The sequence below is a fragment of the Platichthys flesus genome, chromosome 2 (genome assembly GCF_949316205.1).
Source record: "Platichthys flesus chromosome 2, fPlaFle2.1, whole genome shotgun sequence".
In the NCBI taxonomy this organism is placed as follows: Eukaryota; Metazoa; Chordata; class Actinopteri; order Pleuronectiformes; family Pleuronectidae; genus Platichthys; species Platichthys flesus.
Window position 1 is genome coordinate 4,050,362 of NC_084946.1, and position 24,754 is coordinate 4,075,115.

At 43.3% G+C, this 24,754-nt stretch overlaps 3 protein-coding genes across 3 annotated transcripts; 2 read left to right on the forward strand and 1 right to left on the reverse strand.

The window, feature by feature from the left end:
• Nucleotides 1-645: 645 nt before the first annotated feature.
• On the forward strand, nucleotides 646-5,464 carry ap5b1 (adaptor related protein complex 5 subunit beta 1). The gene is made up of 3 exons (XM_062394631.1): nucleotides 646-921; nucleotides 1,592-2,386; nucleotides 3,394-5,464. The coding sequence occupies exons 1-3, from the start codon at nucleotides 784-786 to the stop codon at nucleotides 5,323-5,325; spliced, it is 2,865 nt and encodes a 954-aa protein (XP_062250615.1). The 5' UTR covers nucleotides 646-783; the 3' UTR covers nucleotides 5,326-5,464.
• An 11-nt stretch (nucleotides 5,465-5,475) lies between these two features.
• c2h1orf50 (chromosome 2 C1orf50 homolog) lies at nucleotides 5,476-8,337 on the reverse strand. Its single transcript, XM_062394632.1, has 5 exons — nucleotides 8,172-8,337; nucleotides 7,367-7,482; nucleotides 7,188-7,274; nucleotides 6,747-6,878; nucleotides 5,476-6,207 (listed from the first exon to the last, which is right to left on the reverse strand). Exons 1-5 carry the CDS (start codon nucleotides 8,215-8,217, stop codon nucleotides 6,022-6,024), a joined length of 567 nt encoding a protein of 188 aa, XP_062250616.1. The 5' UTR covers nucleotides 8,218-8,337; the 3' UTR covers nucleotides 5,476-6,021.
• Nucleotides 8,338-10,630: 2,293 nt separating this feature from the next.
• On the forward strand, nucleotides 10,631-20,195 carry p3h1 (prolyl 3-hydroxylase 1). The gene is made up of 15 exons (XM_062394633.1): nucleotides 10,631-11,189; nucleotides 12,291-12,443; nucleotides 12,969-13,158; nucleotides 13,290-13,421; nucleotides 13,800-13,939; nucleotides 15,373-15,462; nucleotides 15,554-15,606; nucleotides 15,701-15,828; nucleotides 15,942-16,069; nucleotides 16,298-16,393; nucleotides 16,548-16,698; nucleotides 17,402-17,519; nucleotides 17,610-17,685; nucleotides 17,813-17,953; nucleotides 19,320-20,195. The coding sequence occupies exons 1-15, from the start codon at nucleotides 10,728-10,730 to the stop codon at nucleotides 19,908-19,910; spliced, it is 2,649 nt and encodes an 882-aa protein (XP_062250617.1). The 5' UTR covers nucleotides 10,631-10,727; the 3' UTR covers nucleotides 19,911-20,195.
• The last annotated feature ends 4,559 nt before the right edge of the window (nucleotides 20,196-24,754 follow it).

Consider the following 24,754-nt stretch of genomic DNA (forward strand, 5'->3'; position numbering starts at 1 on the left):
TACCTATATGCATGAACGAAATGCATGCATATATATTTTGGTCTTTTATCTCTAATAGTATTTTTATCTAGCCTGACGTTGTCAGACTCACAATTCTAGTCAGAATGTGAACTGCCCGACAAAAAATGTTGTGGGCGGGGCTAAGTTCGTCTGGCATCCAGGCTAATTTGTATCTTCACTATTCAACTAATTCCTTCTGTATTGCAACCATTGTTTTCTCGTTTTGTATTAGTTTGTACTTTATGTTGAAAAGGGCTCTATAGATAAAGTTATTCTCATGAATAAAGTTATTGTTACACCCATTTTATTTATTTGTACATAGGATGAAATCAATCAAGTAAAGTTCCTCCTGGTCAATCTTGTTAAATAATTATTATTAAACACATTTCCCATTTTTTTCAACTAATAACATTTACGGATGTTACAGACACAGACAGATGCTTCAAATAAAAACCTCTCACCTGCAGTTCCACAGGTTTTCATATTATTTAATGCATATCTGATTTTGTGAAATTAAACATTATTTAGTCGGAGGTGTCAACCTCCCCTGTATATTATTATAAACCAAAAAACGAGTCTGTATTTCCCACTCCAGAGCAGTAGAGGGCGCTAATATGTCACCGCCGGCCCTAACTATGCACGTGACACGACACGTACCGGAGCCCACTTCCCCCTTGATGCTTGATGTTTGGGGCAAGAAATATGTGTTTCACTTTAAAGTAAACAGAAAACAGGGTGTGCAATGATTTATTGGCGAGCTGAAGCTTCTGCATCTGAGTGATAATGGCGGTAAACTGGGCCGACAGTGTCTCCGCTTTCTCCCGCAGCCCCTCTCACTTCCTCTCGGGGACAACAGCTGAAGCTTTCCTGGCTGAGCTGCTCCGAGAGCTCCGAGATGACAGAGCCGGTTATAATGTGAAGGTAAAATACATTTTAAAACAACTCACAACTCTGGAGAACCATGATTCACACTAAATTTCTTGTTTTATTCTACGACACAAGCCGCCAACACTGCCAGATGTTGAAATGGAGTTTGGTCCATTACGTTCTAAACACAATCATGAGCAAATGGTGTTGTTTAAACATTTAAAATTAATACATGTCAATAATCCACATGTTCGTGCCTCTCATGTGTTTCGGTTGTTTGCCTCGTCGTCTTCATTGATAGTAAATTGAACCTCTTTGGGTTTAGCCTATTGAAGTTGTCAGCTTCATGGGCTTTGGGTAAGTAAGGGAACATTTTCAGATGCCTCTCTCAGGACGGACAGAAGTGCAGTATATGGCAGTGTAAGCAGCAACCACAATTGAAATGACAGTGGTGTTGCCAGTAATGGAATCATATGTGAGTTGGCAAATTGTCTATCTCAGCAATGTCTTAATCATAATGCACAATCTCCAATGATGGTTCAGCCCCGATCCCTGATCTGCCAACGATAAAGCACATGGAATCAGGGGAAGAAGTCCAGTCAGTCACATGTATAGATGAGACATTAATGTGATGAGAAGACATGCTCATTGTGTCATGTGTCCCCTGACATTCTAGTGTCTACTTGTTTCACTCTTTAATTCTCATCTTTGACCTCCTCCTCAGGTCCTCCTGTTGTCTCCACTATGTGAGCACCCGACCCTGCTGTGTCCCTCAGACTCTGTGGGTGAGGAGACCGCCCTGGAGCTCATGTCGGTGTTCGCCCAGTGCCCCCCAAAATCCGTCCAGTTCCGTTGTCATCTCCTGCTGGCCCTCACCTCTGTGCTCGTGTGCACCTCCTGTGTGAGCAACCGTTCCCCTGTATCTCAAGATTTCCTGGACCTGCTTCTCCAGTTGTCCCAGGACCCTGGTGACCTACATGGCGACGGCGCTCTTCATTCCCTCCGAGCCACAGCTTGCGACTGTTTGCGGGAGCTAGAGGCTTGTTCTCCCGGCTATCTCTCCCAGCACATTGAGCTCCTGGGCGGGCTCAGGCAGAGAGAAACCTCAAGGTTCCACCAGGCTTACACAGGACTTCACACTCTGGTCCTTAGGAATGCTGTATATCAGCTCACCCAGGAAACTGGAGCTGGTGCTGAGCAACTCAAAGTTCTTCTGGGAGGGAACACATCAGTTGCATGGGACGCGGATCAGGACTCAGGCCTGACAAATAACACACACTCCGGCGTACTGTTCTCTCTCATCCTTGGGCCCATGGGTTCAGTGCCCACCCTCCAGACTGGGCCTGACTGCAAGGAGTTGCGTTCAATCCTGTCTTCCCTCCTGGAGGAGTCCTACCTCCTCACTCCTTTGTGTCAGGCTGCGCTGCTTCATAGACTGACAGAGCTGGTTGCCATGGTCCCTGGGGTCCCTCCAGCCATATTCAGAGCTCAGCTGCTGCGACTGCTGGGCACGAGCAAGGTTTGTGTCACATGGAATGAAGTGAAAAATACTTCACAGTTTTTTTTCTATTTAAATCTTGGTGTATTAAGTAAATTAAGCTGTTTTTGGACATGAACTCCAGAGGATGTCCTCACAATTGGGTCTGGACTTTCTCCAGAGTTTCCCTTTCACACATGAACAACACAGCAGGAGATTCTCCATTCAGGGCGAACACAACATCAGAAATCTCTGGAGCGTTGAGATGAGGGGTGGCACAGCAGGCAGAGGCTGGATGTATTAATTCCGCTGCAGAGATCACATGTTTTTGTTTACAGCACATCAACACTGATGTCAGCTATCTTGAAATATTTGCGTTTTCTATGTGTGCAGCTCTGCATTTTCATCCTGAGGCCTGGACCATGAAACAGGATTTGTTGTTATCAGGGTAACTTCAGATTTACTATTTTATCGTAGTAGATTTATCCTATAAAAACACCTATTGTATTTGGAATGGAGGATGGATAGTTTACAGTTTTACCTTGTGACAGACGCCATGCCTCCCTCCTCCCTCTCTTTCTCTCACTCACAAAAGTTCAGCAGGATATCACAAAGATTTCCTGGCTATGTTAAAATCAATTTGTAGTACAGGCTCCTGGTGCACCTGTAGTTTTTTTTCAGCTTTGCGTCTGTTGTGTGTTAGAAACATTATCAACATGCCCACTTGCCCTCAGTGAATCCTCCAGAGGATATCTTGCTCACATCAGCTCACTCAGACATTTTGCAGAGTTTTTACTCAGGGGCTTGCAGGAGAAACTCTGGAGAAAGTCTGCATACAGCCCTTCTGGAGAATTGAGTTCAGTGCATGTATGAGAGCAGCTATATGAAAATTAAAAAGCATTCAAAATGTGTCAGTAAATGTTTTGGAAATCTAAGTACAGACCAGTTCTGAACTGTTAATTTCTAACTGTTGAGTTATTGTTTTAAAGCCCCTTTGAAGAGAGAACTTTGTTGTACTGACGACTCAAAGTAAATCTTTGCTCTTCCAGGTTTGTCTCCTCCACACCACCCTGCTGATGAAGTGTGCGTTCACAGACAGCCTGTTCAGCGCAGAGGACGAAGCGTTCATCCTCAAGCGGCTGGTCGTGCTCTCCCAGCACCCACTGCTTAGTACGCCTGAGAAGCTCTTCTACATGGACTGCATCCTGCACTTTCCTGAGAACCGTCCAATCAGCTGCAGCGACAGAGACGAGACGCTACCTGTGCTGCTGACTCCCCGGCTGGCCTTGGCTCTCATGCCCACTGTGTTCAACGACAGTGCCACCATGCTGGCCCGACTCAACCTGCTGTCCCTGGTCTACCTGGAGGAGGGAGAGGAAGGGGAGGTGGGAGAGGGCAGGGGGCTGGCCAACCTCTACGAACACCTCATGTCACTGCTACACATTGTGGACAGCGGAGGCAGCAGAGAGATTGTAGTCACCTTCTTCAGGGCCGCCTTCCTCTTCCTTTTGTACTTCTACCACATGGAGCGCTACTCGAGCAGCCTGGTTGAGAAGCTGTGTGAGCTCTACCTCCGCCACACCCAGCTCGCCCCGCACCTCATCAGCCTGGCTGACCACACACAGGACAGTCTCTCTGAGTCGGACTGGGCTGAGGAGCTCTTGAAAGCACTGCAGCGAGTCATCACTGAGGCCCCGCTGGCCAAGCTCAACTTACAGGACCTCCGCTTTCACCTCAAGATGCTGGCACGAGTGGCGGAAGAAGGAAAAATCCCCCAGTGCAGCACCCTCAGGTTTCTGTCCAGCATCATCGCTCCATTGCCCTCCTCGCTGTGCGTAAGTGGCGACTGGCGTCTGGGGACTAGCGTGCTGGGAGTTTGCCGCCGGCTGCTCGTCCACCCGAGCCTGGACACGCTTCTCGTCCCTCTGGCCGACATCCTGCAGGATCTCGCCTGCCGCTATGGAGACACAGACATCCAGGACCATGCCCGTCTTTACTATGCCCTCCTCACCACGCTGTCCCGGGAGAAGCTGACCGGGGTGTTGGCGCAGGGTGCGACCGAGGGAGGGCGGCAGATCAAGAAGCGATCTATGTCGAGCATCGTGTCTGAGAGCGAGGGACTGAGAAGCGCGCTTACCATTCACCAGACGAAGAAAGTAATATTCAGCGTGGTTGAGGTGAATTCTGAGACACGACAAGAAACACAAACAGAGAAAGAAGGTGACTTAAACCATGGTGAGACAGACGAATGCCCAGGTGAGGGAAAGGCAGCACTGGAAGCCTACAGACGTCAGTTCACTGACCCTGACTTTGCCTCAGAAATAACCCTGAGCTACCAACTGGCTCACACTCCGCCTTATGACCCTCGCTTTGATCAGGTCTTCAGCATCCGCATGCACTTCAACCTCACAGATGAGCACTATGACGAACTGAGCGACATCAGTGTCCCTTGCCTCTTCAGAGAGAGGTCGTCACCAATGGTGAAGCTGAGGCTGAAGCCTCTGCACCCCTACCCCACCACCCTTCAAGCCAGCGCCATCTTTACCACACAGGACGGGCTCTCGTGGCACACCATCCTGCCTGACATCCATGTGGCGTTCCAGCAGGTCTTCACGCCCCTGCCTGCTCCCTCCGCCTGGGGTCGTGGCGGCAAACTTGACCTGTTTGAGGGACTATGGGATGAGTTGTGCTCCGAGGGCGGGGACTGTGCTACCAGTCTGTTCTGCTGTCAGTTAAAGGAGGGAGCTCTGAGGTCCTTGGTGGAGAAACACTTCCTCCTCTACCTTATTTCAGACTGGTCCCATAAAGAAGAGTGTAAAGTGCTTTTCTTCCTCCCCCCACAGTCTCATGTGCTGCTGAAAATCACCACAGAGGAAGACGCTGTGCACTTCGACATCGCCACAGATAACTGGCAGCTTCTGCCACACATAACTTCTTATCTACTGACAATCACAGCCTCACAGGACGACACTCACAGCTGACTGTGATGCGTCTTTTAATTCTAAACTTAATGAGCTTTTAACAAAATCATTTAGTGTTTGTCAGCACTTTAATAACTTCAATTGTACTAACCGAAGACAGATGATTTCAAATAAAGTTATTGCACTTTTGTTTTCTTGACCTAAGATGATTTTATTCACCAAATGAAATCCCAACTGTTGACATCTTATTGGCAGCATCTACAAAATAAATAATTTATTTTGAATTGCACAGCGTAATAATGACAAATGGATCAACAAGGATGAAACCCACCCCTATAAGATAGGGCTCTGATATATATGATGCCGGTTTTATAAGTCTAAAAAAAGGAAGGGGTGGATCCACATTTACGTTGAATGCATTTACACACTCACATGTACACGTTTTATTTTGGTGAGGAGCAGACTGTAACCTCAACTTTGTTTCCAAAAAAGGGCCCATGCACCGCTTTGCCATCACAGCCCTGTATGATACTGAGGTTATGGCTGTATACAAACAAAAACGTGTAGTAGTGCATATCCATGTTCACATAAGGCAGTACATGAAAGTCACTGAAACAGTTTCCAACATTTTGGTATTGTTGATTCCAGTCCAGACCTGGATTTATCTCAGTTCAAACTGATGTTCGTTAAAAGTAGAATAAGTCTCCAGTGTGTGTCCTTGATCAGTCCCTTGTTCAGTCCAGTTTCAGCAGTGCTTTACTCAGAAAGGCCTTTGAAGTTGGGTTCTGTGCATGGTGGTAGAGCGGTCTGCTGGCTGATGAGCTTGTTCATGATGGCAATCTCTGCATCCCTCTTCTCCACTTGATCCACAGGGGTCCAGGACATGTCATGTTGGAGTTTGAACGCACTAACAAATGAGTGAGGGCAACTTGGGCCCCATTCCTTCAGAGGAGGAAACAAAGGAGGTGATATTAGGATGAGATTTGACATTTCCACTACTGTCACCATTCCTTCAATAAATCCTGTCATTACCAGATTGCATACCCGGGGGCTTCCACAAAATCGTAAGTCTCTTTCTGACCTACACTTTTACATGTTCATGACATAAGTTCTATCTATCTATGCACACACATAAAAAAAATAAAAAATCTTCCACAGAGGCAGTAACACCCTTTCTCTGTTATGTACCTCTATGACATAATCTCTCCCTCCCCCATATCAGTTCCAACCGTCCACATTCAATTCAGTGTAGCTGTTCTGTAACTGGCCAAATCCAACCCAAGCAGCCTGTGTCTTGGCCGCCTGCTCACTATCAGCTGCCTCCCGGGTTAAATGACCTTTGAACACCGAGCCCCCCCCCCCAACACGTATTAGGTGACAGGGTCTGTGCTGACATTTTGTAACTCCAGTCCACACAGGGTGACACAACATCTAAGAAGGGTTAACAACCTGGTATTAGTATGTATCTTTACAATGCAGACCTTAGGGGAGATGATGGAGAAGTACTTCTGTCCAGATGGTCGCTCATAGAGGTAGTACATGGTGCCCGGCTTCTTCACTATGTTACAGGCAGCGTGGTGGAGGTCAGCATCTCTTTTAGCCTCTTCCAAGACCTAGAAATAAAAAGAAACATATCTGCTTTTATAATAGCTGTCACACTTAAAAAATAATACTATCACTTTGTTCAAATGTGCTGTACCTACATAGATCTGAGTAAATTTCCCTCATTATGGTCACATGAGCATTTTTAGGGCTCAAGTGGGATCTGGTCTTTGACTGAACAGATCTACAAAAATCTATATGAAATCTTTGAAATTTAACCAGTGTGTGCATTTTGACATGATCAGCTGCAAAATATCTAATGTAGAATTTCAAAAAACAAGACTGAAAGCAGGATTTGTCCACTGTTCTAACGCACTTACCTTTCTCGCCTGCTCCTGTAGGTATCTGATCTGGTCAGCGATGACTGTCAGCTTGTTGGAGGCGTTGGCTTTAATGAAATCGTCTCCCTAACAAACACAGTTAAATGTTGTCACAATATATATATATATCCACATTCACAGTCTGGATCCAAATTCAACCTAAAAACCTCAGTCCTCACCCTTTGTACTTGTGTTGCCAGGGCCACCAGGTCCATGGGGTCTCCCACTCTGTTGGTCTGGTAGGAGCTGACCAGTTCCAGGCCGCCGGGGGCGCTGCTGCTCTCAACCAGAGCCACTGCAAAAACACACACAGTTACATCACACTAACATGTAACCAGAAGGAGCATGCTAACTGCTGATACCAATGTATCTGATATAATATAATAAAATCTAATCTCTCTCTGCCACTGGTTCTAACACTTATTTTACATTCTGCAGTATAACAACAACTTCAGTCTCCATGTTTCATTTATGACACAGTAGTACAACACATGTTTTTACATTCGATTAAGAGAGATAGAGATAAGATTAAGATACGTTTATTTATACCAAACACATGCACAGACATGCACAACACACTCATGCAATGGTAGGTCAATTTATCCTCTGCATTTAACCCATCTGGTGCAGGACACACAGAGCAGTGAGCGACCATGTACGGCGCCCGATCGCAGATGTTGGAGGAGTAAATTGCCTTGCTCAGGGGCACTAGACAGGGGCACTTGGACAGATCAATCCAGGTTCGTCTTTTTGTTGTTTCTCCACGGAGTCGAACCAGAGATGAACCACAGACCTTTTCTGACGATAGTCCAAATTTCTGCTATAGACCACCGCCTTGAGCTCTCGCCTCCGTGGAAATGAATGCTTTTTATGTCAACAGCATCAGTTGTTCAGTTTATTCTGTTTCCTAATTCTTAGACCACATTGAACTCCAGTGTTCAGGTCTGTCACACACACACACAGCTGCTGCTTTCAATTCGGTACCTGCGGGAGTGCTGTTGGGAGTTTTGAGGCTGACCGTCCTGTCCATGGTTTCTTCTCCCAGTTCTTCTTCTCAACTGGTTTCTCAGCTGTTGTTCACTCTGGCCACAGCGGCTGCTTTTGTAACCAGCTAATGTTTGACCATACCGGACATGATAGCGGAGCTTGCACGGGGTCCGAAATCTCCCCTATTTAGCCACACGGGCAGTTTCGCTGGTGCCTGTGTAAAGACTTTTAATTAAACTACTTTTTTACAGATTATATGAGGTAACCCTTTTTTTGGACCTTTTGTTTTTTAAAGTAAATAATGTAAAATTATAGACGTTCTGATGATGAATTTTATCATTACGACAACTTTGGATTTATTTCAGGCACGCCACGCAAAGCCCCCTTCCTGCCTCAGAACATTTACACAGACAAGATGTGCCACTACTGAAAAAACAGCTCCCAAGCGAACATATTTTACCCATGATCCTTTGCAGGCGTATTTACGTCACATGTGTCGTTTATTATACAATATTTATTACACATATTAGTTTGAAAGAGTTGTCGAAAGTATTTCTGAAATATTTTTAATAACATTTATTATTTATATTTTCTCACCGCGAAGAAACTTATACAACATGCCAACGTATTAACGGTGCAGTGAGTAAGATTTAGTTGAAAGGGATCTGTTAGCAGAAATTTACTATAAAATAATCCTAGTGATTTCATCGCTGACCAGGCGTATTGACATCACACGTGTGGTTTATATGAATATAAACACATATTTAGTTTGAAAGAGTAGTAGAAAGTGGTTTCCTTATCACTTATCACAAGTATTTCTGAAAATATTTGTAATAACATTTATTATTTATATTTTCTCAACGCGACATGCCAACGTATCAAAGGTGCAGTGTGTACGATTAAGGTGAAAGGGATCTGTTAGCAGTAATTGACTATAAAACACACTAGTGATGTTTTCACTAGTGTGTTTTATCAAAATTTGTTTTTTTTACCCAAGAATGGACCCTTTGCATATTTAAGTACTTAATGTTTACAGCAGGAGTGGGTCCTATCTAGGAAAAGGGGCATTTCTTATTAGATCAGTGGTTTAAAATAGACAAAGATTACTACAAAAGTAGACATAGAGAAATTCACAGTGACTTACTATCTTTTTTTTTTTTTTTCATTTTTAGAATTAGAATGGGTAGACTCAAAGGGGGGCTCTTACATTACAATTGCAGATCAATGTGTAGAAATTATTTGACTTCCACAGAATGAGAAAAGATTGTTGTTATATCTTTTTTGCTTTCTTCTATTATAAGATACTTTTGTGTTTCAAACAAGATATATCTCTTGATACAATTAACGAAGCAATGTTGGTTTGTTGTAAAACTGAGTTGAAATAATAATACAAACATGAGCAGAATGTGCTCTCACATTTCCCCCTGTTGTGTTTATAGACTTTGAGCATTTGAAAGCAAAAACAGATTGTGCCTGTGTTATTTTGCAAACTATGTCTATTTGCAAGGGAAAGCCATGGAAATTATAATGGGCAGGTTCTAACAGGTTTGTGTCTCTTCCATGTTAAACCGATGCAAGGTAGTTTGAGCAGCCCTGAGGTTGATATGTGTGGTGAACAAACTGCGTGAATGGTTCAGAGAAAACCTGTTCAAAGCTGGTGTCATCATCGGCTCTGTCGACTAAAATGATCAGACAACCCTGGCACAATGTATTTATTACAATCTAGTTTTATCATCAATTACCTTATTTCCCCTACAGCTTTCTTGTATCTGGGAGTCCGTATGTACAGGAACTGATGATAATGGTGATGGCATGGATCTAGATGATTTCCCTACATTTGAGGGGATTTGTTTTTGAATTTGATTGAATTTAAAATGTCCTCATTTCATGTAGATGTTCAGGTCAGTCCTCACTTTACCTTTCTTGTACAAACATTTGTCCCAACTTGAAAATAAACATTTCATGTGCTCGACACAGAAAATAACCATCTTATGCGACAGTAACAAACAGACACATAGATAATAGATGCTACAAAAAATAAATCAGTACATACATACCACATGTCAAAATAAGATAAATAGCGTCAATATAAGGAAGGAAAAGAGTAGGAAACAGTTTCTAATTGTTCATTGAAAATGTCATTATATATTTGGACAGTGTTGTTACTTTTTCAAGTGTCTATTATTTTTAGAGTCTGGATATAGTCTTATAGAAATCCTGTGAAATTAGGGTTACTGTTTGTCATACATTTAGGAATGTGGGATTTACCAGACGGAGTTATTCGTTTTACAGTTAATGCATTGCTATAATTCTCACCTTTAAAATGTTTCACATCATTTTTACAGTCAAATGTCAAACTTAGTTTTGCTAAATATAAACTCCTGACTGTTTCCTTTGGCAGTGTTACTGTGTGGGGGGCTGAGGGGGTGTTCCTGGAGATCAAACCCCACCTCCAGACCACTTCCAGCCTGAGGAAGCAGTGAGTCTGTCCCCCTCTCTGCACCGGGCTGTGGTTCCTGTCTGTCCGCTGCTGAGCTGAGACTCTTCAGCATCATGGAGCTCCGTTACTCCCTCATGTTTCTGAGCTTTATTCTGCCTCTGTGCACACCGGCCAACAACCCGGGCAGCCCCTGGGTTCTGGAGCCGTATGATATCCTCTTCGACACGGCCGTGGACGCTTACAACAAGCAGGACTGGCTGACGGTCATCCTGAACATGGAGAGGGCGATCAGGAACAAGGCTACGGTCCGCAATGTGAAGGTTCAGTGCCGCCTCAGCTGCGCCAACAACACCGCGTTCGGCGACCCTGTGGCCGGCCTGGATGTGTCCGTGCCCGGGGCCGGCTCTGTGGCCGACCTGGGCTTCTTCCAGAAGATCCTGAAGCGGGCGGACTGTGTGAACTCCTGCGAGACGGAGAAGCTCGGCTCACGCACTTTTCACCTCGTCAGTGAAGAAGTGAAGCTGGAGTTTAGGAAGAGGACTCCCTACAATTACCTCCAAGTCGCTTATTTCAAGGTACACAGCGAAATGCAAGGAGAGCTAAAGTAGGATTGGGTCTCACTCTGCACAGGGCCCTGATTTGTTTGGTGCATCTGCACGGTAAAGATGCAGGGAATCAAAAACTCAGAACATTGTAGGTCTCATTCAAACTTTGAGTCGGAGCTGGATACTGTAAGTACCCCAACCCCCCAGCACCCAGTCTGCCGTGCCACGTCTCAAGGTGGAGTCTCCCTATGAGCAGTCTGACGTGGGGACGTAGACTGTGGTGATCCAGCGGTTTAAAAGGCCTAAACTGCTGCTTTCAAATGCTCCGTGTAAACTCAAAGCAATACTTCTTTGTTGGCACAAAAGAGTGACTGTAAAGTAGTGGTTCATTTCGACTTCTGAGATACAAATTATCATAAGATTAAACTTTAACTTCTCCCTGCAGCTCTCATAATCACAGTTTTCTTGGATTATTATATCTACACTGGGAAATACACACTCTCAGACAGAACTTGAAAGCAGCAAAATTATTGAAAAAAGCTGCTTCAGAGTCTAATGTGTTTAATATCTGATAAAGCCTTTGTTTATTTCTTAGAGCTAGGAGATAAAAATAATAACAGTTATGGAGATTTAATGTTCTTAAGTAGCACTATAACAACAGTTCATCAATATTGTATGGATAAATAGTATAATAAATGTGATATAAAATTATAAATACCTTATATTAAATAAAATGTGTCAGGATGCTTATGCATAAGCACTGTCATACTTATTGTTGTTTTCTCAGATGTGTCTATCTGTCTAGTATCGGTCTGGATTCTCCGACATTCACTCTGGAGAAAATAAATTCTGTCTTTAAACCAAAAGTAAAAAAGTATTTGACATCGTGATAACAATCAATGTCGACTGATAGGAAAATCTGTCGTGGTCACAAATAGGGTCATAGCCATAGAGTTTCTGTAATAACTGCCCTCAGCAGTCGGTTTGAGAGGCACATAGAAGTGAACACTTTAGAAATATTCCCGCACTGCTGTGTTACAGATAATTAGATACTGTAGGTTCTTCTTCCAGGGTTTTTCACAAAGTTGCAGTCAGAGAGGATGATGAACACCTGTGTGTTTTTTTTTTCAGATCAATAAGCTGGACAAGGCAGTAGCAGCAGCCCACACCTTCTTCCTGGCCAACCCGGACCACATGGAGATGAGGCAGAACCTGGAGTACTACAGGATGATGGAAGGGGTACAGCAGGAGGACTTCAAAGATCTGGAGGCCAGACCATATATGGTGAGAGAAAACTCCTTCGTTATTGACTTCTATGGCTGCTTAGGCCTCTCAACCTCCTGCACAGGGTGAGCTTCTTGTCTGACACTTTTATTTGTATAGATATTTTTTGTCCATTTATCTCAGAAATACGTTGACATGTTATGATTTATCTTCTTTTTTTTTTACATACACCTGTGGTTGCTGCAACTACAGAGAACTGTCAAATAGTCTCATGGAGCCTGGGGGAATAATGGCTGTAAAGAAATAGAGAATTGAGTTCATGCTCTTTCTCTTATATCAAAACAAAACCCAGACAAGAAATCTTTTGTAATGGTAAATGGTTAAATGGTTTTATATTTATATTGCGCTTTTATAGTCTTTTTGACCACTCAAAGCTCTTAACAGTATAGTTTTACATTCACACATTCATATAGTTCATCTATTAGCAGCACTTTGTTGTTCTATGAGGGGCAATTCAGCGTTCAGCACCTTGCCCAAGGAAACTTCGGCATTCAGATGCTCTCGTAACAAACGTTTTCTCCTCAGGCCAAGTTCCTGGATGGGAAAAGTTACTACAGCCACGACTCTTTCGGTCTGGCGGCTGAAAACTTCGAAGGGGGCCTAGACGAGTACTTCACAGCCGATAAGGAGTGCAGAGCTCTGTGTGAAGGAGCCTACGACTACGACGGATACAACTACATGGAGTACAGTGCCGACCTGTTCCAGACCATGACGGGTGAGTACATCTTCAATGCATCTTTGTGCAGAAATCATTTGGTAGGAAAGCTGATCCTTTGGCGACTCATTTGTCTTTGTGTTAATGTGTGTGTGTGTGTGTGTGTGTGTGTGTGTGTGTGTGTGTGTCAGACCACTACATGCAGGTACTGAGCTGTAAGCAGCACTGCTCTGTGGAGCTGGCCTCTACAGCCGGCCGGGACAAGCCCTTTGAGGACTTCCTCGCCTCTCAATACAACTACCTGCAGTTCTCCTACTACAACAGTGAGTGTCACACCTTACTCCTCATCAGGCTTCATCTAGTGACATTGAATGTGATGTGAAGTGGAAATCTTCAGCAGAGATTGACCACGCTACTGAATATGCTGAGATGGCGTGTATTTGCATATTTGTTATATTACCACCTGGCCTTTTAACACGGTAAGAAAAAGAAGGAATTTGTAACTGCTTTCACTGGCTGAGTATTTCTAAGGTGGTGAGTTAACTCATCTTGACATGTGAAATCAGCGGAGTGCCCCTTTACACAGCTCAGTGCTTCCTTGATTTACAAACCCAACATTTGTTCTATTGTAATATCTTTTTCTTCAATTAATCAAAAGTCCTATGGCACTTCTGTAGAATAACTCTTGCTCCTGTCTCCAGGTGAGAAGTATGAGAAGGCAATAGAGTGTGCCAGGACCTTCCTATTGTTCCACCCCAATGATGTGGTGATGAACCAGAACCTGGCGTATTACTCTGTCATGGTGGGCGAGGACAAGGCATCAACGATAACAGCCAGACAGGTACGGTAGCTCTAATGTAACATTATACTGAGCAGAGGCTTTCCTTTGCAGCAGCGTGAGTGTGTGTTATATTAGTCCATACTGATCAGCAGCAAATTAGCCCTGCACAACATGTACAGGAAGAATAATGGCCTCCATTAGCTCTCAAATGTACTCAAGGGCACTGAAGAGACATTACAAAGCACTGATGGGAATCTAAAGCACATAAACGTTTGCTTCTCCTTTTTAAGTAGCAATAACTAAGATTTCTTACAACCTACAGGCACTAAATGTCCATGTTTTACAGTATTTATATTAGCTTAATAGGACTGCTGATGAAATACTAATGACTTAATGATCATTTCTGAGGCTGCTGAGATTCTGGCTTTTACCGCCTCACTCCCTGGTTTGGAACAGAGACACTCGGAGGGTGTCAATGACAAATGATGTGCAGGTTGAAACTAAACCCCGAAACAACCAGACTGATTTTAATTTGAAATTCTAATTTGACTGAGAATAATTGTATACCCCAGCAGTGAAATGGAGTGTAGTTATATACAAGGTCAATGCTATGTTTGTATGCATCATTAGTGATAGAATTATTCTCTGGAGTTCCTTGTGTGTTGTGTTTTCATCGACATGGCCCTCTGACCATGGTTGAGTTTTATTTTTTTACTTCAACCCCTGACAATGTTTAGGTTAAGACAATTTTTCAACTTTTCCTACTGGGACAAACAATAACTGTGTAACGATTGCAGCATGACAGCTCCCAAAAGTAAAGCCAAATAATCTTGATCGCCCCCTAGTGTCTGTTTAGATACATCCTATCACATCAATGTATGCTCAAGGGTTTATGTTTCTGATAAGTTTGGTTTTTATTTGTTATTGATGATAAACAAACAGGCTGATCCATCACGACTGAACGCTGACACAGACTAATGATTGGTTGAGTGTGTGATCGGCATGACTTCTATACTGCAGCTCTCCACCACGATCACTACTGTGCACACTCTGGCTCCAAATGACATCACTACAACAAGATGGCAGCTTGCGTATTAAGAATATTTTGGTTTCACTTTTGTACAATGCTGGGGAAAGAGGCATCATCTCTCTTTACATATAGTCACTGGGGACACCCAAAGAGAAATGATCCATTGTTTATAATATGAGTAACACTTGTGCTTTTCCTCCTTTTGCACGTCCCTAGTTAGAGATTAACATCTCTAGACCAGGTTTGCGTCTGGTTAAGTTTCTTCTTCACCATTCTCCCTCTCTCTGTCCTCTTGATTCTTCCTATCTCTCCTTTGCTTTTCCTAAAGCTTATTCGTCTGAGCACATGATAACCTCAGACAACCCACCCCAGCATTCATCATTTATCATTAATAAACCATACAGTGGTGTTTTATGGTAGTTTTCAACAGATGTATTCATAGTCCAATTGATTTTTTCCTCAGGTGGCGAAACAGTACATTCAGAATTCCTTACTGGAGAAAGAGCTGCTCTACTTTGGATATGAAGCATTTGGAATCACCTTTGTAGATCCAGTGAGTGAGTTCATCAATATCACTAATTGCAAACTGTGCTGAACTGTGATATTGGACATTATACCATTCCTTGTTGCCCCTCTGTGTTTAGGACTCATGGACACCTGAAGAAGTCATGCCTAAGAAACTGAGAGACAAACAAAAGTAAGATTTAAGACACAAACACATGGATGTGGGTCAGCTGTAATTTTGCAGTCAGTGTGATGTCATGGCTGTTCTCTCCCCTTGTGTGTCGCAGGGCTGACAAGGAGACAGCGGCGAGGATCACAGAGGAAATAGGAAACTTGATGAAGGAGATTGAGACTATGGTGGAGGAGAAGAAGAAGGATTCTTCAGATATGAGCAAGATCATTGTGCCGGAGCAAGGTCAACCAAAAAATTATATCTGAATTTTGAACCACTCCCCTGCAGCCAGAAGTTTCTACCATGCATAACTTGTGTTGTGTGTTTGACCCTTGCCTGTGACCTACCTCCTCTAGATGGCGCTCTGTTGTCCGATGTCATCAAGATAACCATGACGTCCAACCAACTGAACGGCACACAGCGGGTGCTTCTGGATGGAGTGATCAGTGACGTCGAGTGCATGGAGCTGCAGCGCCTTTCCAACGTGAGTTATCATTAGAATGAAGTCGCTCACGTCTCACTGAGCTGAGGTGACCTTACAGCCGATTACAACCGTAAATACAGAAACACAAGAAATACTAGTTCGCAGTGAGCACTGTTTCTCCTGGTGTGTGTTGCATTGTTGCATTATTTTGAAGCATCAAGGTAAAAATATCCCATTGTGTGTGTCAGCCCATCATGCCATGAGTGTTGAATATTGAATATTTTCCAGGCAGCTGCTCTGAAAGGCGATGGCAACAGGGGGAGCACCTCCCCCCACTCCCCCAGTGAGATGTTTCAGGGAGTCACCGTCCTGAACGCTGTCAAGGTCGGTAGCTCTGCTGCTGCTGAAGCATTAAACACAACCTGACGTTATTAAAAAACAGCCACCCAGACACACTTTCTGCACACTTTCTGTGAGTGCAGCTTTTCATGAACGCAGGTAAATTGAAAAGCGGTGGTGTCCTCTTTGCTTCCCGCAGCTCGGACAGGAAGGCAAGGTTCCTCTGAAGAGTGCGCGTCTCTTCTTCGATCTCAGTGAGAGGGTGAGGAAGGTGTTGGAGTCGTACTTCCAACTTGACACTCCGCTCTACTTCGCCTATTCCCACTTGGTCTGTCGCTCTGCCATTGACGGTGAGTGAGACAGTCATAACACTGTATGCTATTGCTGTGTGTGTGTGTGTGGTTGTGTGTGTGTAGGTTTATTCTTAAAATGATGAGTCATTTGTGTTAGATCTTTCCTCACAACATGAGAAATGCCCTAGTTCTCTTCAGCCCTGCACCACCCACCAAAATAAATTTAACTAAAAGCAGGACATTGGTAAAACTCGTAAAAGTTATAAGAAGAAGTATAAATATAGACAATGGTGTTAAAACAACAGAAAGCTGCTTCCCCAAACCTTTTGTAGTTCATTTTGAACCACTCAGCCACTTACCAGAAGGTCACTGGTTTGCACCCCTGTTCCTGTAGCTCCCTATCTGCATTCTGAAGTGTCCCTGGGCAAGATACTGAACCCTGTAAGGATGTGGGTTTGAATAAGTGAATGTGGCATTTAGTCCAAAGATAAAACTAGATGTATATACGGTTTTATCTTGAGCTTTTATCTGTTTTTGACCACGGTGATTGCAACTCTTTGTAATGTGGGGTAATATACTTTTGTAATTTGCATATTTCATAGTGTGAATTGTAAAAGTAGAAAATACGAATTAGTACTGCTTTAGGAAATAAAATCCACTTTGACTAAAGGGGACCCAGGTTTGCTCCTGGCAGACAGAGGACGCTCTGTGATTATGACCTGAATGTCTCACTTCTTTTTTCTGTGCTCTTGTTATTCAGAGAAGCAGGGGGAGCGTGAGGACCTGAGTCACGCTGTTCATGTAGACAACTGTCTGCTGGTGCCTGAGATCAACGAGTGTATAAAGGAGCCTCCTGCATACACACACAGAGACTACAGGTGAGCACATGCACCCAAACACACTGTGACAGCCTTGATGATGAGCACCCACATAACATCCCTCTGTCTCTCTCTCTCTCCCCCCCGCAGCGCCATTCTTTATTTAAACCATGACTTTGAAGGAGGAGACTTCATTTTCACTGAGCTGGATGCCAAAACTGTCACGGTAAATATTAACCTGTTATTTCTAATATTAGAATGTAATACTTGACAAAATGTGTGAATTAAGGCTATAAATGTCAAGTTTGATTGTTTTTTTTTGTCACATGCTCATTGTTTTCGTACTCCCCCAGGCTGAGGTGCGCCCGCAGTGTGGACGTGTGGTTGGGTTCGGTGCAGGGAAAGAAAACCCCCATGGAGTCAAAGCTGTGACGAAGGGTCAGAGGTGTGCTGTAGCGTTGTGGTTCACCCTGGATCCTGCTCACGAGGATAAGGTACGAACATTCTCTGCAGACAAACATCAGTTCAATTTGCAGTTAAATTCTTTACCAGACGCATATAGAAAATTTCTGTCCATCTATACTTGTAAATTAAGACAATTGGGATATATTTGTTTGTTATTTTTCAGTGAACTCTAATTCTAATTTACCAGTGATGTAAAAATATAGCATAATAGTAAGAGAAATGCAAAAACGGAAATCTGAGACTCACATCAAACATTGTTTGTGCAATTTGGTTGATCATTAACAACTAAAAGAGGCAAAACATGCAGACGTGCCCTCGTTAAACCTTTTACATCTTAATGGAACAATCCTTTTCACATTATTTGCCAATAAGCAGATGAGAGGTGGAATTAGCAAAATCTAAACATAGAATTTCGGTCAAATACAATGACCTTACAGGCCAAGTTCACATTAGGTGAAACGATGCAACATCTTTATTTGTACAACACCAGATAACCGTCCGCCATAGTCAAATAACCACATGTTACATGGCTGGACTGCCGCCATGCACAAATAGTTTTGTTGCATAATAAAAGAAAATGTTACAATACACTCCACCCCTCTAACCCACTGCTAACCCCAAAATGTCCATACATTCCCTAAGTAATTTATTTTGTAAGTAGCCTCTGCATTTAAACTAAAGGCCCATTTACACTGTGTGATTTGAGGCTGGAGGTTGACAGTCATTAGAGAAATGTTGTCACTCCTCAACAGTGATCAGTGGCTGGGTCTAGAACTTTGTGACCAAAGACAGACTGAGTGTGTCAGAAGTTTAGGATAAAATTCTGACAGCGTGACTGTTGACACAAACCCACATCTATGAACCAGTAATCAGAATAAAGTGTTGCAGGATACAATGGACAATTTTGTGCAATTTAAAAAGAAAATAGAGAAAAACTGATTTCAAAACCGGCCCATTTTCCGTAGTTGCAACGAGGTCAACTCACTCCTCTCTTGTCTCTTCTCGAGAAGTGCCGGCCTTTTGGGAAAGCCTCCTCCTTGCTTTGCTGCATTTTCAAAAGGATGTGGCGGCTGATGAATGATATGTTGATGTTAAATTCTAAAACCAGCATTTATCCCTCACAATGTAACTCATGTAAACTAAATCAGTCTTTTGCATTTGCACAGTTTGAAGGTACCTTATATCTTGAATTGAACTTAACAAACACAATGAGTCATGGTTGCTGCAATGAAATGTTGTAGCTCATAAAATAAACAATTTCTGGAAATATTTTTTGAAGGTTGAAGGAAATCAGAAGGAGAAATAGTCTATTCTTATGTGTTTGCCTTTTGTTCTGGTATTTCTATTAATAACTGGGTTCTTGTTTGTTCTGCTTCTCCTCAAATGGTTCTGTAGGAGAGAATCCAAGCTCAGGATTTGCTAAAGATGTTTTCCACACCTCTGAATATCGACTTCAGCAAGAAGGAAGCGGCGGAGAGCTCAGAGCCCCAACAAGCAACACCAGAGCCTCCTCCTACACATGCTGCCCAGGAGACAGCAGATGGAAAACAAGACGACAAAGCAGCTGAGCAGAAGGTGGAGGCGCAGGCCGACAAACCAGCCGAGCAGAAGGTGGAAGCACAGGCCGACAAACCAGCCGAGCAGAAGGTGGAGGTACAGATCGACAAACCAGCCAACACGCTGAAGGACAAATCAGAGACGAAACCAGTCAGCAAAACGACAACAGGCACTAAAGCTAAAGCTGCTCCGAAAGCAAAGGCCAAAGCTGGAGAGCAGGTGAAGGACAAGAAGACAGTTAAAGGCAAAACTGCAGCCAAGACAGATGGAAAACAGACGGTTAAAACACAAACCAAGCAGTCCGACAAAAAAGACACAAAACCAGCTGTGAAAAAGACGGTAAAAGTTGTCGCCAAGAAGGGCTCCAAAAAAGCTAAGACTCCCAGCACATCATCCTCGGACCCTCAGGACGGCAGGGAAGAGCTGTGATGTAACAGCACATGTGACTGTTAATGTGATGTTGTTTTTAAGGGGTTCTCTGTGGGTTTTAATAAAATGTTACTTGCCTTAAATTAACTTTTTCGATGCCGTTCCACTGCAGATGTCACTCGAATCATTACTAGAGAATTTTTTACATTTGTGTTTTCATCTCAGTTTTCAACCTGAATTCTCTTTATTGTTAAACAGGGAGAGGTTAATATGAGCAGCGCTGTTCTGCTGAGGAAACCCAAATCAACTGTGTGAGTCAAACTAAATAAAGGTGACGTTTCTAAATTGCGGCGAGTTTTAATGCTGAAGTACAAATATCATGTAATGCCCTTACCTTGACACTGGGTGGCAGCGTCGAAGCACCAGTCTGTCATTTGCCATAAACTCACTGCTCAGTTAACAAACAATCAAAGGTTCACTTCTCCGAGGAATCCTCAGGGTGTGAAGATTTGTGAATTCCTGCTGCTGTCTTGCTGTGATTTGTTTTAAACTGAAGTGATCATAGTTTCTCACATCCCTCTAGTTGAATGTCAGCACATTTCACTGCTGTCTTTTTATGAATCTTGGTGCCTGCAGGGAAAACCGGTTGTGTTGGTGTGCAGTCCTATACAACTTATCTGCTTTCTCTTTAAACTATGCTGTTGAAGGATAATTATTTACAAATAGTTATTTACTTTAAAATTAGGAATGTGCCCTGACCCTCAGATAATAATAGATAGATGGATACTCTATGGATGGATGGATTATTACTCTGTAATGTCTGTGTGTGTTAATATATTCACACAGACACACAAAAATAGGTATGTATTTATTTATACCGAACTTCTTTCTTGTTGAAGAGATAGTTTTAACAATTTTGGAAGCATTTCTTTTAAGATAGTTCAGAAGATAGAAGGTAGAAAGCACTCAGTATGTCCATAGTGAAAGCTCCTCCTTCCAGTCTTTGTGCTAAGCTAAGCTAATCTTTGTTGGTTTAAGCTTCATATTTAGTGTTGAGACATGAGCGTGGTATTGATCTTCTCTACAAACTCTCCAAGACAAATGAGCAGATTTACCAAAATCGAAAACTATTCCTTTTGTGTGGGTGAAAAGGACGTTATATTATCATCAGTAGATCAGTTGATTCCAACTTTATTTGTGTTTAAGTCGCTTTTCATTTGAAATTGGTCAATTCATTCACAGGTGGAGGGTTTATATTCAAACTGTAATGACCGATTTCAAAATATACATTCTAGAAGCGATGGTCTGATGCAGTTTGCCTCATGTTAAGTAAATAATGTTAATGAAATGGAGGAGGCTTCAAGCAAAGTCGTCCTGAGCAGACAATCAAGACTACACTGTAGACAGCGAAGCAGCAAACACAAGAAAGGCTGTTTGTTGACTTTGTACAATGCAATCTGTGGTTTCACCTGTTATAGACATTCATCATTAAATATGGAGCAGTAATAGTAAATAAATCAATTTATCTTCTGGCCCCTTGACAGTCGCAGCCCTCAGCTGTGAACCAATGGCCGAAATGAAAAGTGCTGAAAGCTTCAATCAGCATTTCAATTTCTTTGGAAATATGACCTGTTTAGTGTAATCTATCAGACTATAATTTTCACGTACAGGAACCACATGCTAATCATTTCGTTTACTTGTGGGGATACAGTGCATGGTCCCTCTGTGGATATCAGTTCTATCTGCTGAGCATCTGTGGTGCGCAGTGTGTAGGCAGCTCTGACTCTGGGATATGTGATGTGATGTCTGTGTAGGTTTAGCATGTGGATGAAGTCATGCCAGCACAGAGAGGCCATCTGGACACACACACACATTCTTCTACTTCTGTCTTAATGAGGACAATAATATGAGGCTCATTGGCATAATATATGTGCCAGCCCCTCACCCTAACCTTAACCATCACAACTAAATGCCTAACACTAACTTTACCCTGACCCTAACATAAACCTAATTATAATCCCAATCACAAGCCTTTCAAAAAGTGATGACCAGTGAAAATGTCCTAAAGCCCTAAAATCTCCTCACTCCGTAAGGTCCAGGCTCAAGATTGTCCTCACATACATACAAGCACGCACACATGCACACATATACACACACAGACAGACACATTGAGTCACGATTAGGGTAGCCCAAGTTATAAGTGCAAAATTCTGACGTCTGACTCATTCAGCAAGCAGGATAGAGGAGATGTGTGACTGCTCCACTGCTTCCTACCATATGAAGCATATGCACTGTGTGTGTGCGAGTCAAATGTTTAGTGAAACATTCCTTCAACTCTGTTCAAACACTGCAGTCAAAGTTGACCCACAACCCTTGCCTCTGAAACGTGTGCAATTCAAATCTACGCCCGACACCCACCCATCCACCAACACAAGTCTGCACACATTTTTTGAGTATGTGAATACATACACACACATTTATTTTAATTGTGACTGAGCTTGTGTGATTAATGTGAAGGAGAGATTTACTATTTTAATGCATATACCAAAATCATGACCTCCTACAATACAGAATGCATAAACAGGACCCCTCTGCTTTGCTGCAGTGTGTGTGTGTGTGTGTGTGTGTGTGTGTGCGGTGTACTGTCAGTGCTTTCTTTGTATCCTTCTTACGCTTGTTCAATGGAGAGAGGGAGAGACACACACACAGGCCACATTGTTTTTCTGTGCATGTGTGGCCTATGGATTTGACCATTGTTTCTCCAGAAGAGAGTGGGAGATGAGAGAGAGAGGGGAGGGGGGTTGCAGAATTAGAGAGTACAGTAGACAACGGGGGTCCAGTCAGTGATTGGTACAGCCGTCTCTGACTGTTTTGTCTATGCAGACACAAAACATTTTCACTACACGTCAGAATCTTTTTCTGTTTTCTTTTTTAAAACACCCAAATTGCTGTGTGTGTATCTACGTGTATTCCACATGGCTGGTCCGTGTTGCCATGGGGATATGGCGGGCATGGAAACGGAGGTGGCAGGTTGGGGTCGGGCACAGCGGGGGGAGGGCTGAGATTAACTGTGGCTGCGGCTCTGGAGAGAGGAGAATAAAACAGCGGGCGATGGAGGACTGACATGACCCCGGTCTCTCCACTCCTCTGCCCACTGGCGGCACATCCAAAGGAAAAATCTCATTGTCCAACACTTTGGCTGCAAGTATCAAAATCAGACTTTCACTTATCTCTGCAAACCCTTGTTCAGCGCTCTGAAAAGTGTATGTGTGTGGTATTTTCAGAGCAACTGGGGTTTCTCTTTGCAGAAATCTGGGTTTGTTGATTCAGAACAACACAGTTTCAGTGGGTTTGTTAAACGGGTCTGTGGAGACACTCATCACTCTCACTTTAGGTGTATGTGGTGTGTGTTACAGTACACAACAAGGTCAAACTGTATCTGTCAGTTCCATAGCTGCTGCCGGTCCATCTCAGTGCTCTCCGGCCTCTTGTCCAAAACCAACCTTGTGTTAGCAGGACAGTGGGGTCTATTGTTTTGGTGGCTGTTCTGACGGATGCTTGTCCGATGACTTCAGCTCCACCATGAACTATCTCCTTATTCTCCTATAGGACTGGGATCACAGCCGTGCCGGCCTGGGCATGGGACCACAGCTGAGAAGTTAGCAGAGGAGGGTCCAGTGAGATGCTGGGCATGTATAGCTGTGGAGGAAACCAGATCTGCAGTATACTGGATATAATTTAAAAAAAAAGTCGCACCCCACACATGGGATATGGGGTGGTATGTTTTTCTCAAACTCGGGTCCTCTACCAGAGGCCTAGAAGTTTGAAGGTTCTTGACAGTATTTTAGCTGATCCTAGGACTGCGCCTTTCAGAACAGAGGCTTCAGATGTTGAACATAGGATCTGCTGGAGCCACTCTCCCAGTTTGGGGGTTACAGCCCCTAATGCTCCTACTACCGCAGGGATCACATTGTATTTCACCTTCCACATCTCTTCTAGCTGTTCTTTCAGCCCTTGGTAATTCTCAATCTTCTCATGCTCCTTTTTCCTGATGTTACTGTCTGCTGGGATTGCGAAATCTATCACTAATGCCATTTTTTGACCCTCCTCACTATAGGGTGCTGGACTTGGGGTGAAACCCTCAATGCCTCTATCTCCTCCTTTGGCCTAGTAATTTCACCAGCTGATGACTGGCAGGGCATATGTATTGATGGCTCGAACATTATTCTTTACAATTAGCTGACTTTTCAGGACTTTCCTTACTCTGCATAAGGGATTTGACTGTGGCTGATTTCCTTGTGGCCTCCTCATGGTTTCCATTTGCCTGTTGGATCCCACCGAATTTGTAGCTGTCCAGATCATCTGTTATTTAGCCTTCTGGTAGGTCAAACCCTTCAGGTCTGATCATCTTGCCTCTTTTTGATACATTCCAATGTTGCTGCTGTAGATTCTGCTGGTATGAACCAGTGAGTCGATGTCTTGCTCATTCTTAGCTTACAGCTTGATGTCTTCGATGTAGAGGTGGCTGGCCTTTGCTCCGCTTCAAAATCTGTATCCGTAGCCACTCTTTGTGATGATCTGGCTCTGGGGGTTCCGGCGTATGCAGCTGAGAAGAGGGGACAGAGCATCTCCTTGTTATATGCCGCACTTGATGGTATAACATATAATTATACAATATATATATTTATGCTGTATATATATGGTGTCTGTTTGGGGCTAGAGGAAAATAAATAATTGTTTTCTTCTGGCTGTCTAAGACTGGACTGTCAGTTCTGTCAGTGTTTGAAGGTTTATTATAGTATTCTCATACATTACTGTCAACCATTTTCTAAAACAAGAATCACCACCTGTCAGCAACCTGATTTTTTCCATGTAGCAACAACTATCCCGGTAGTTGACACTTT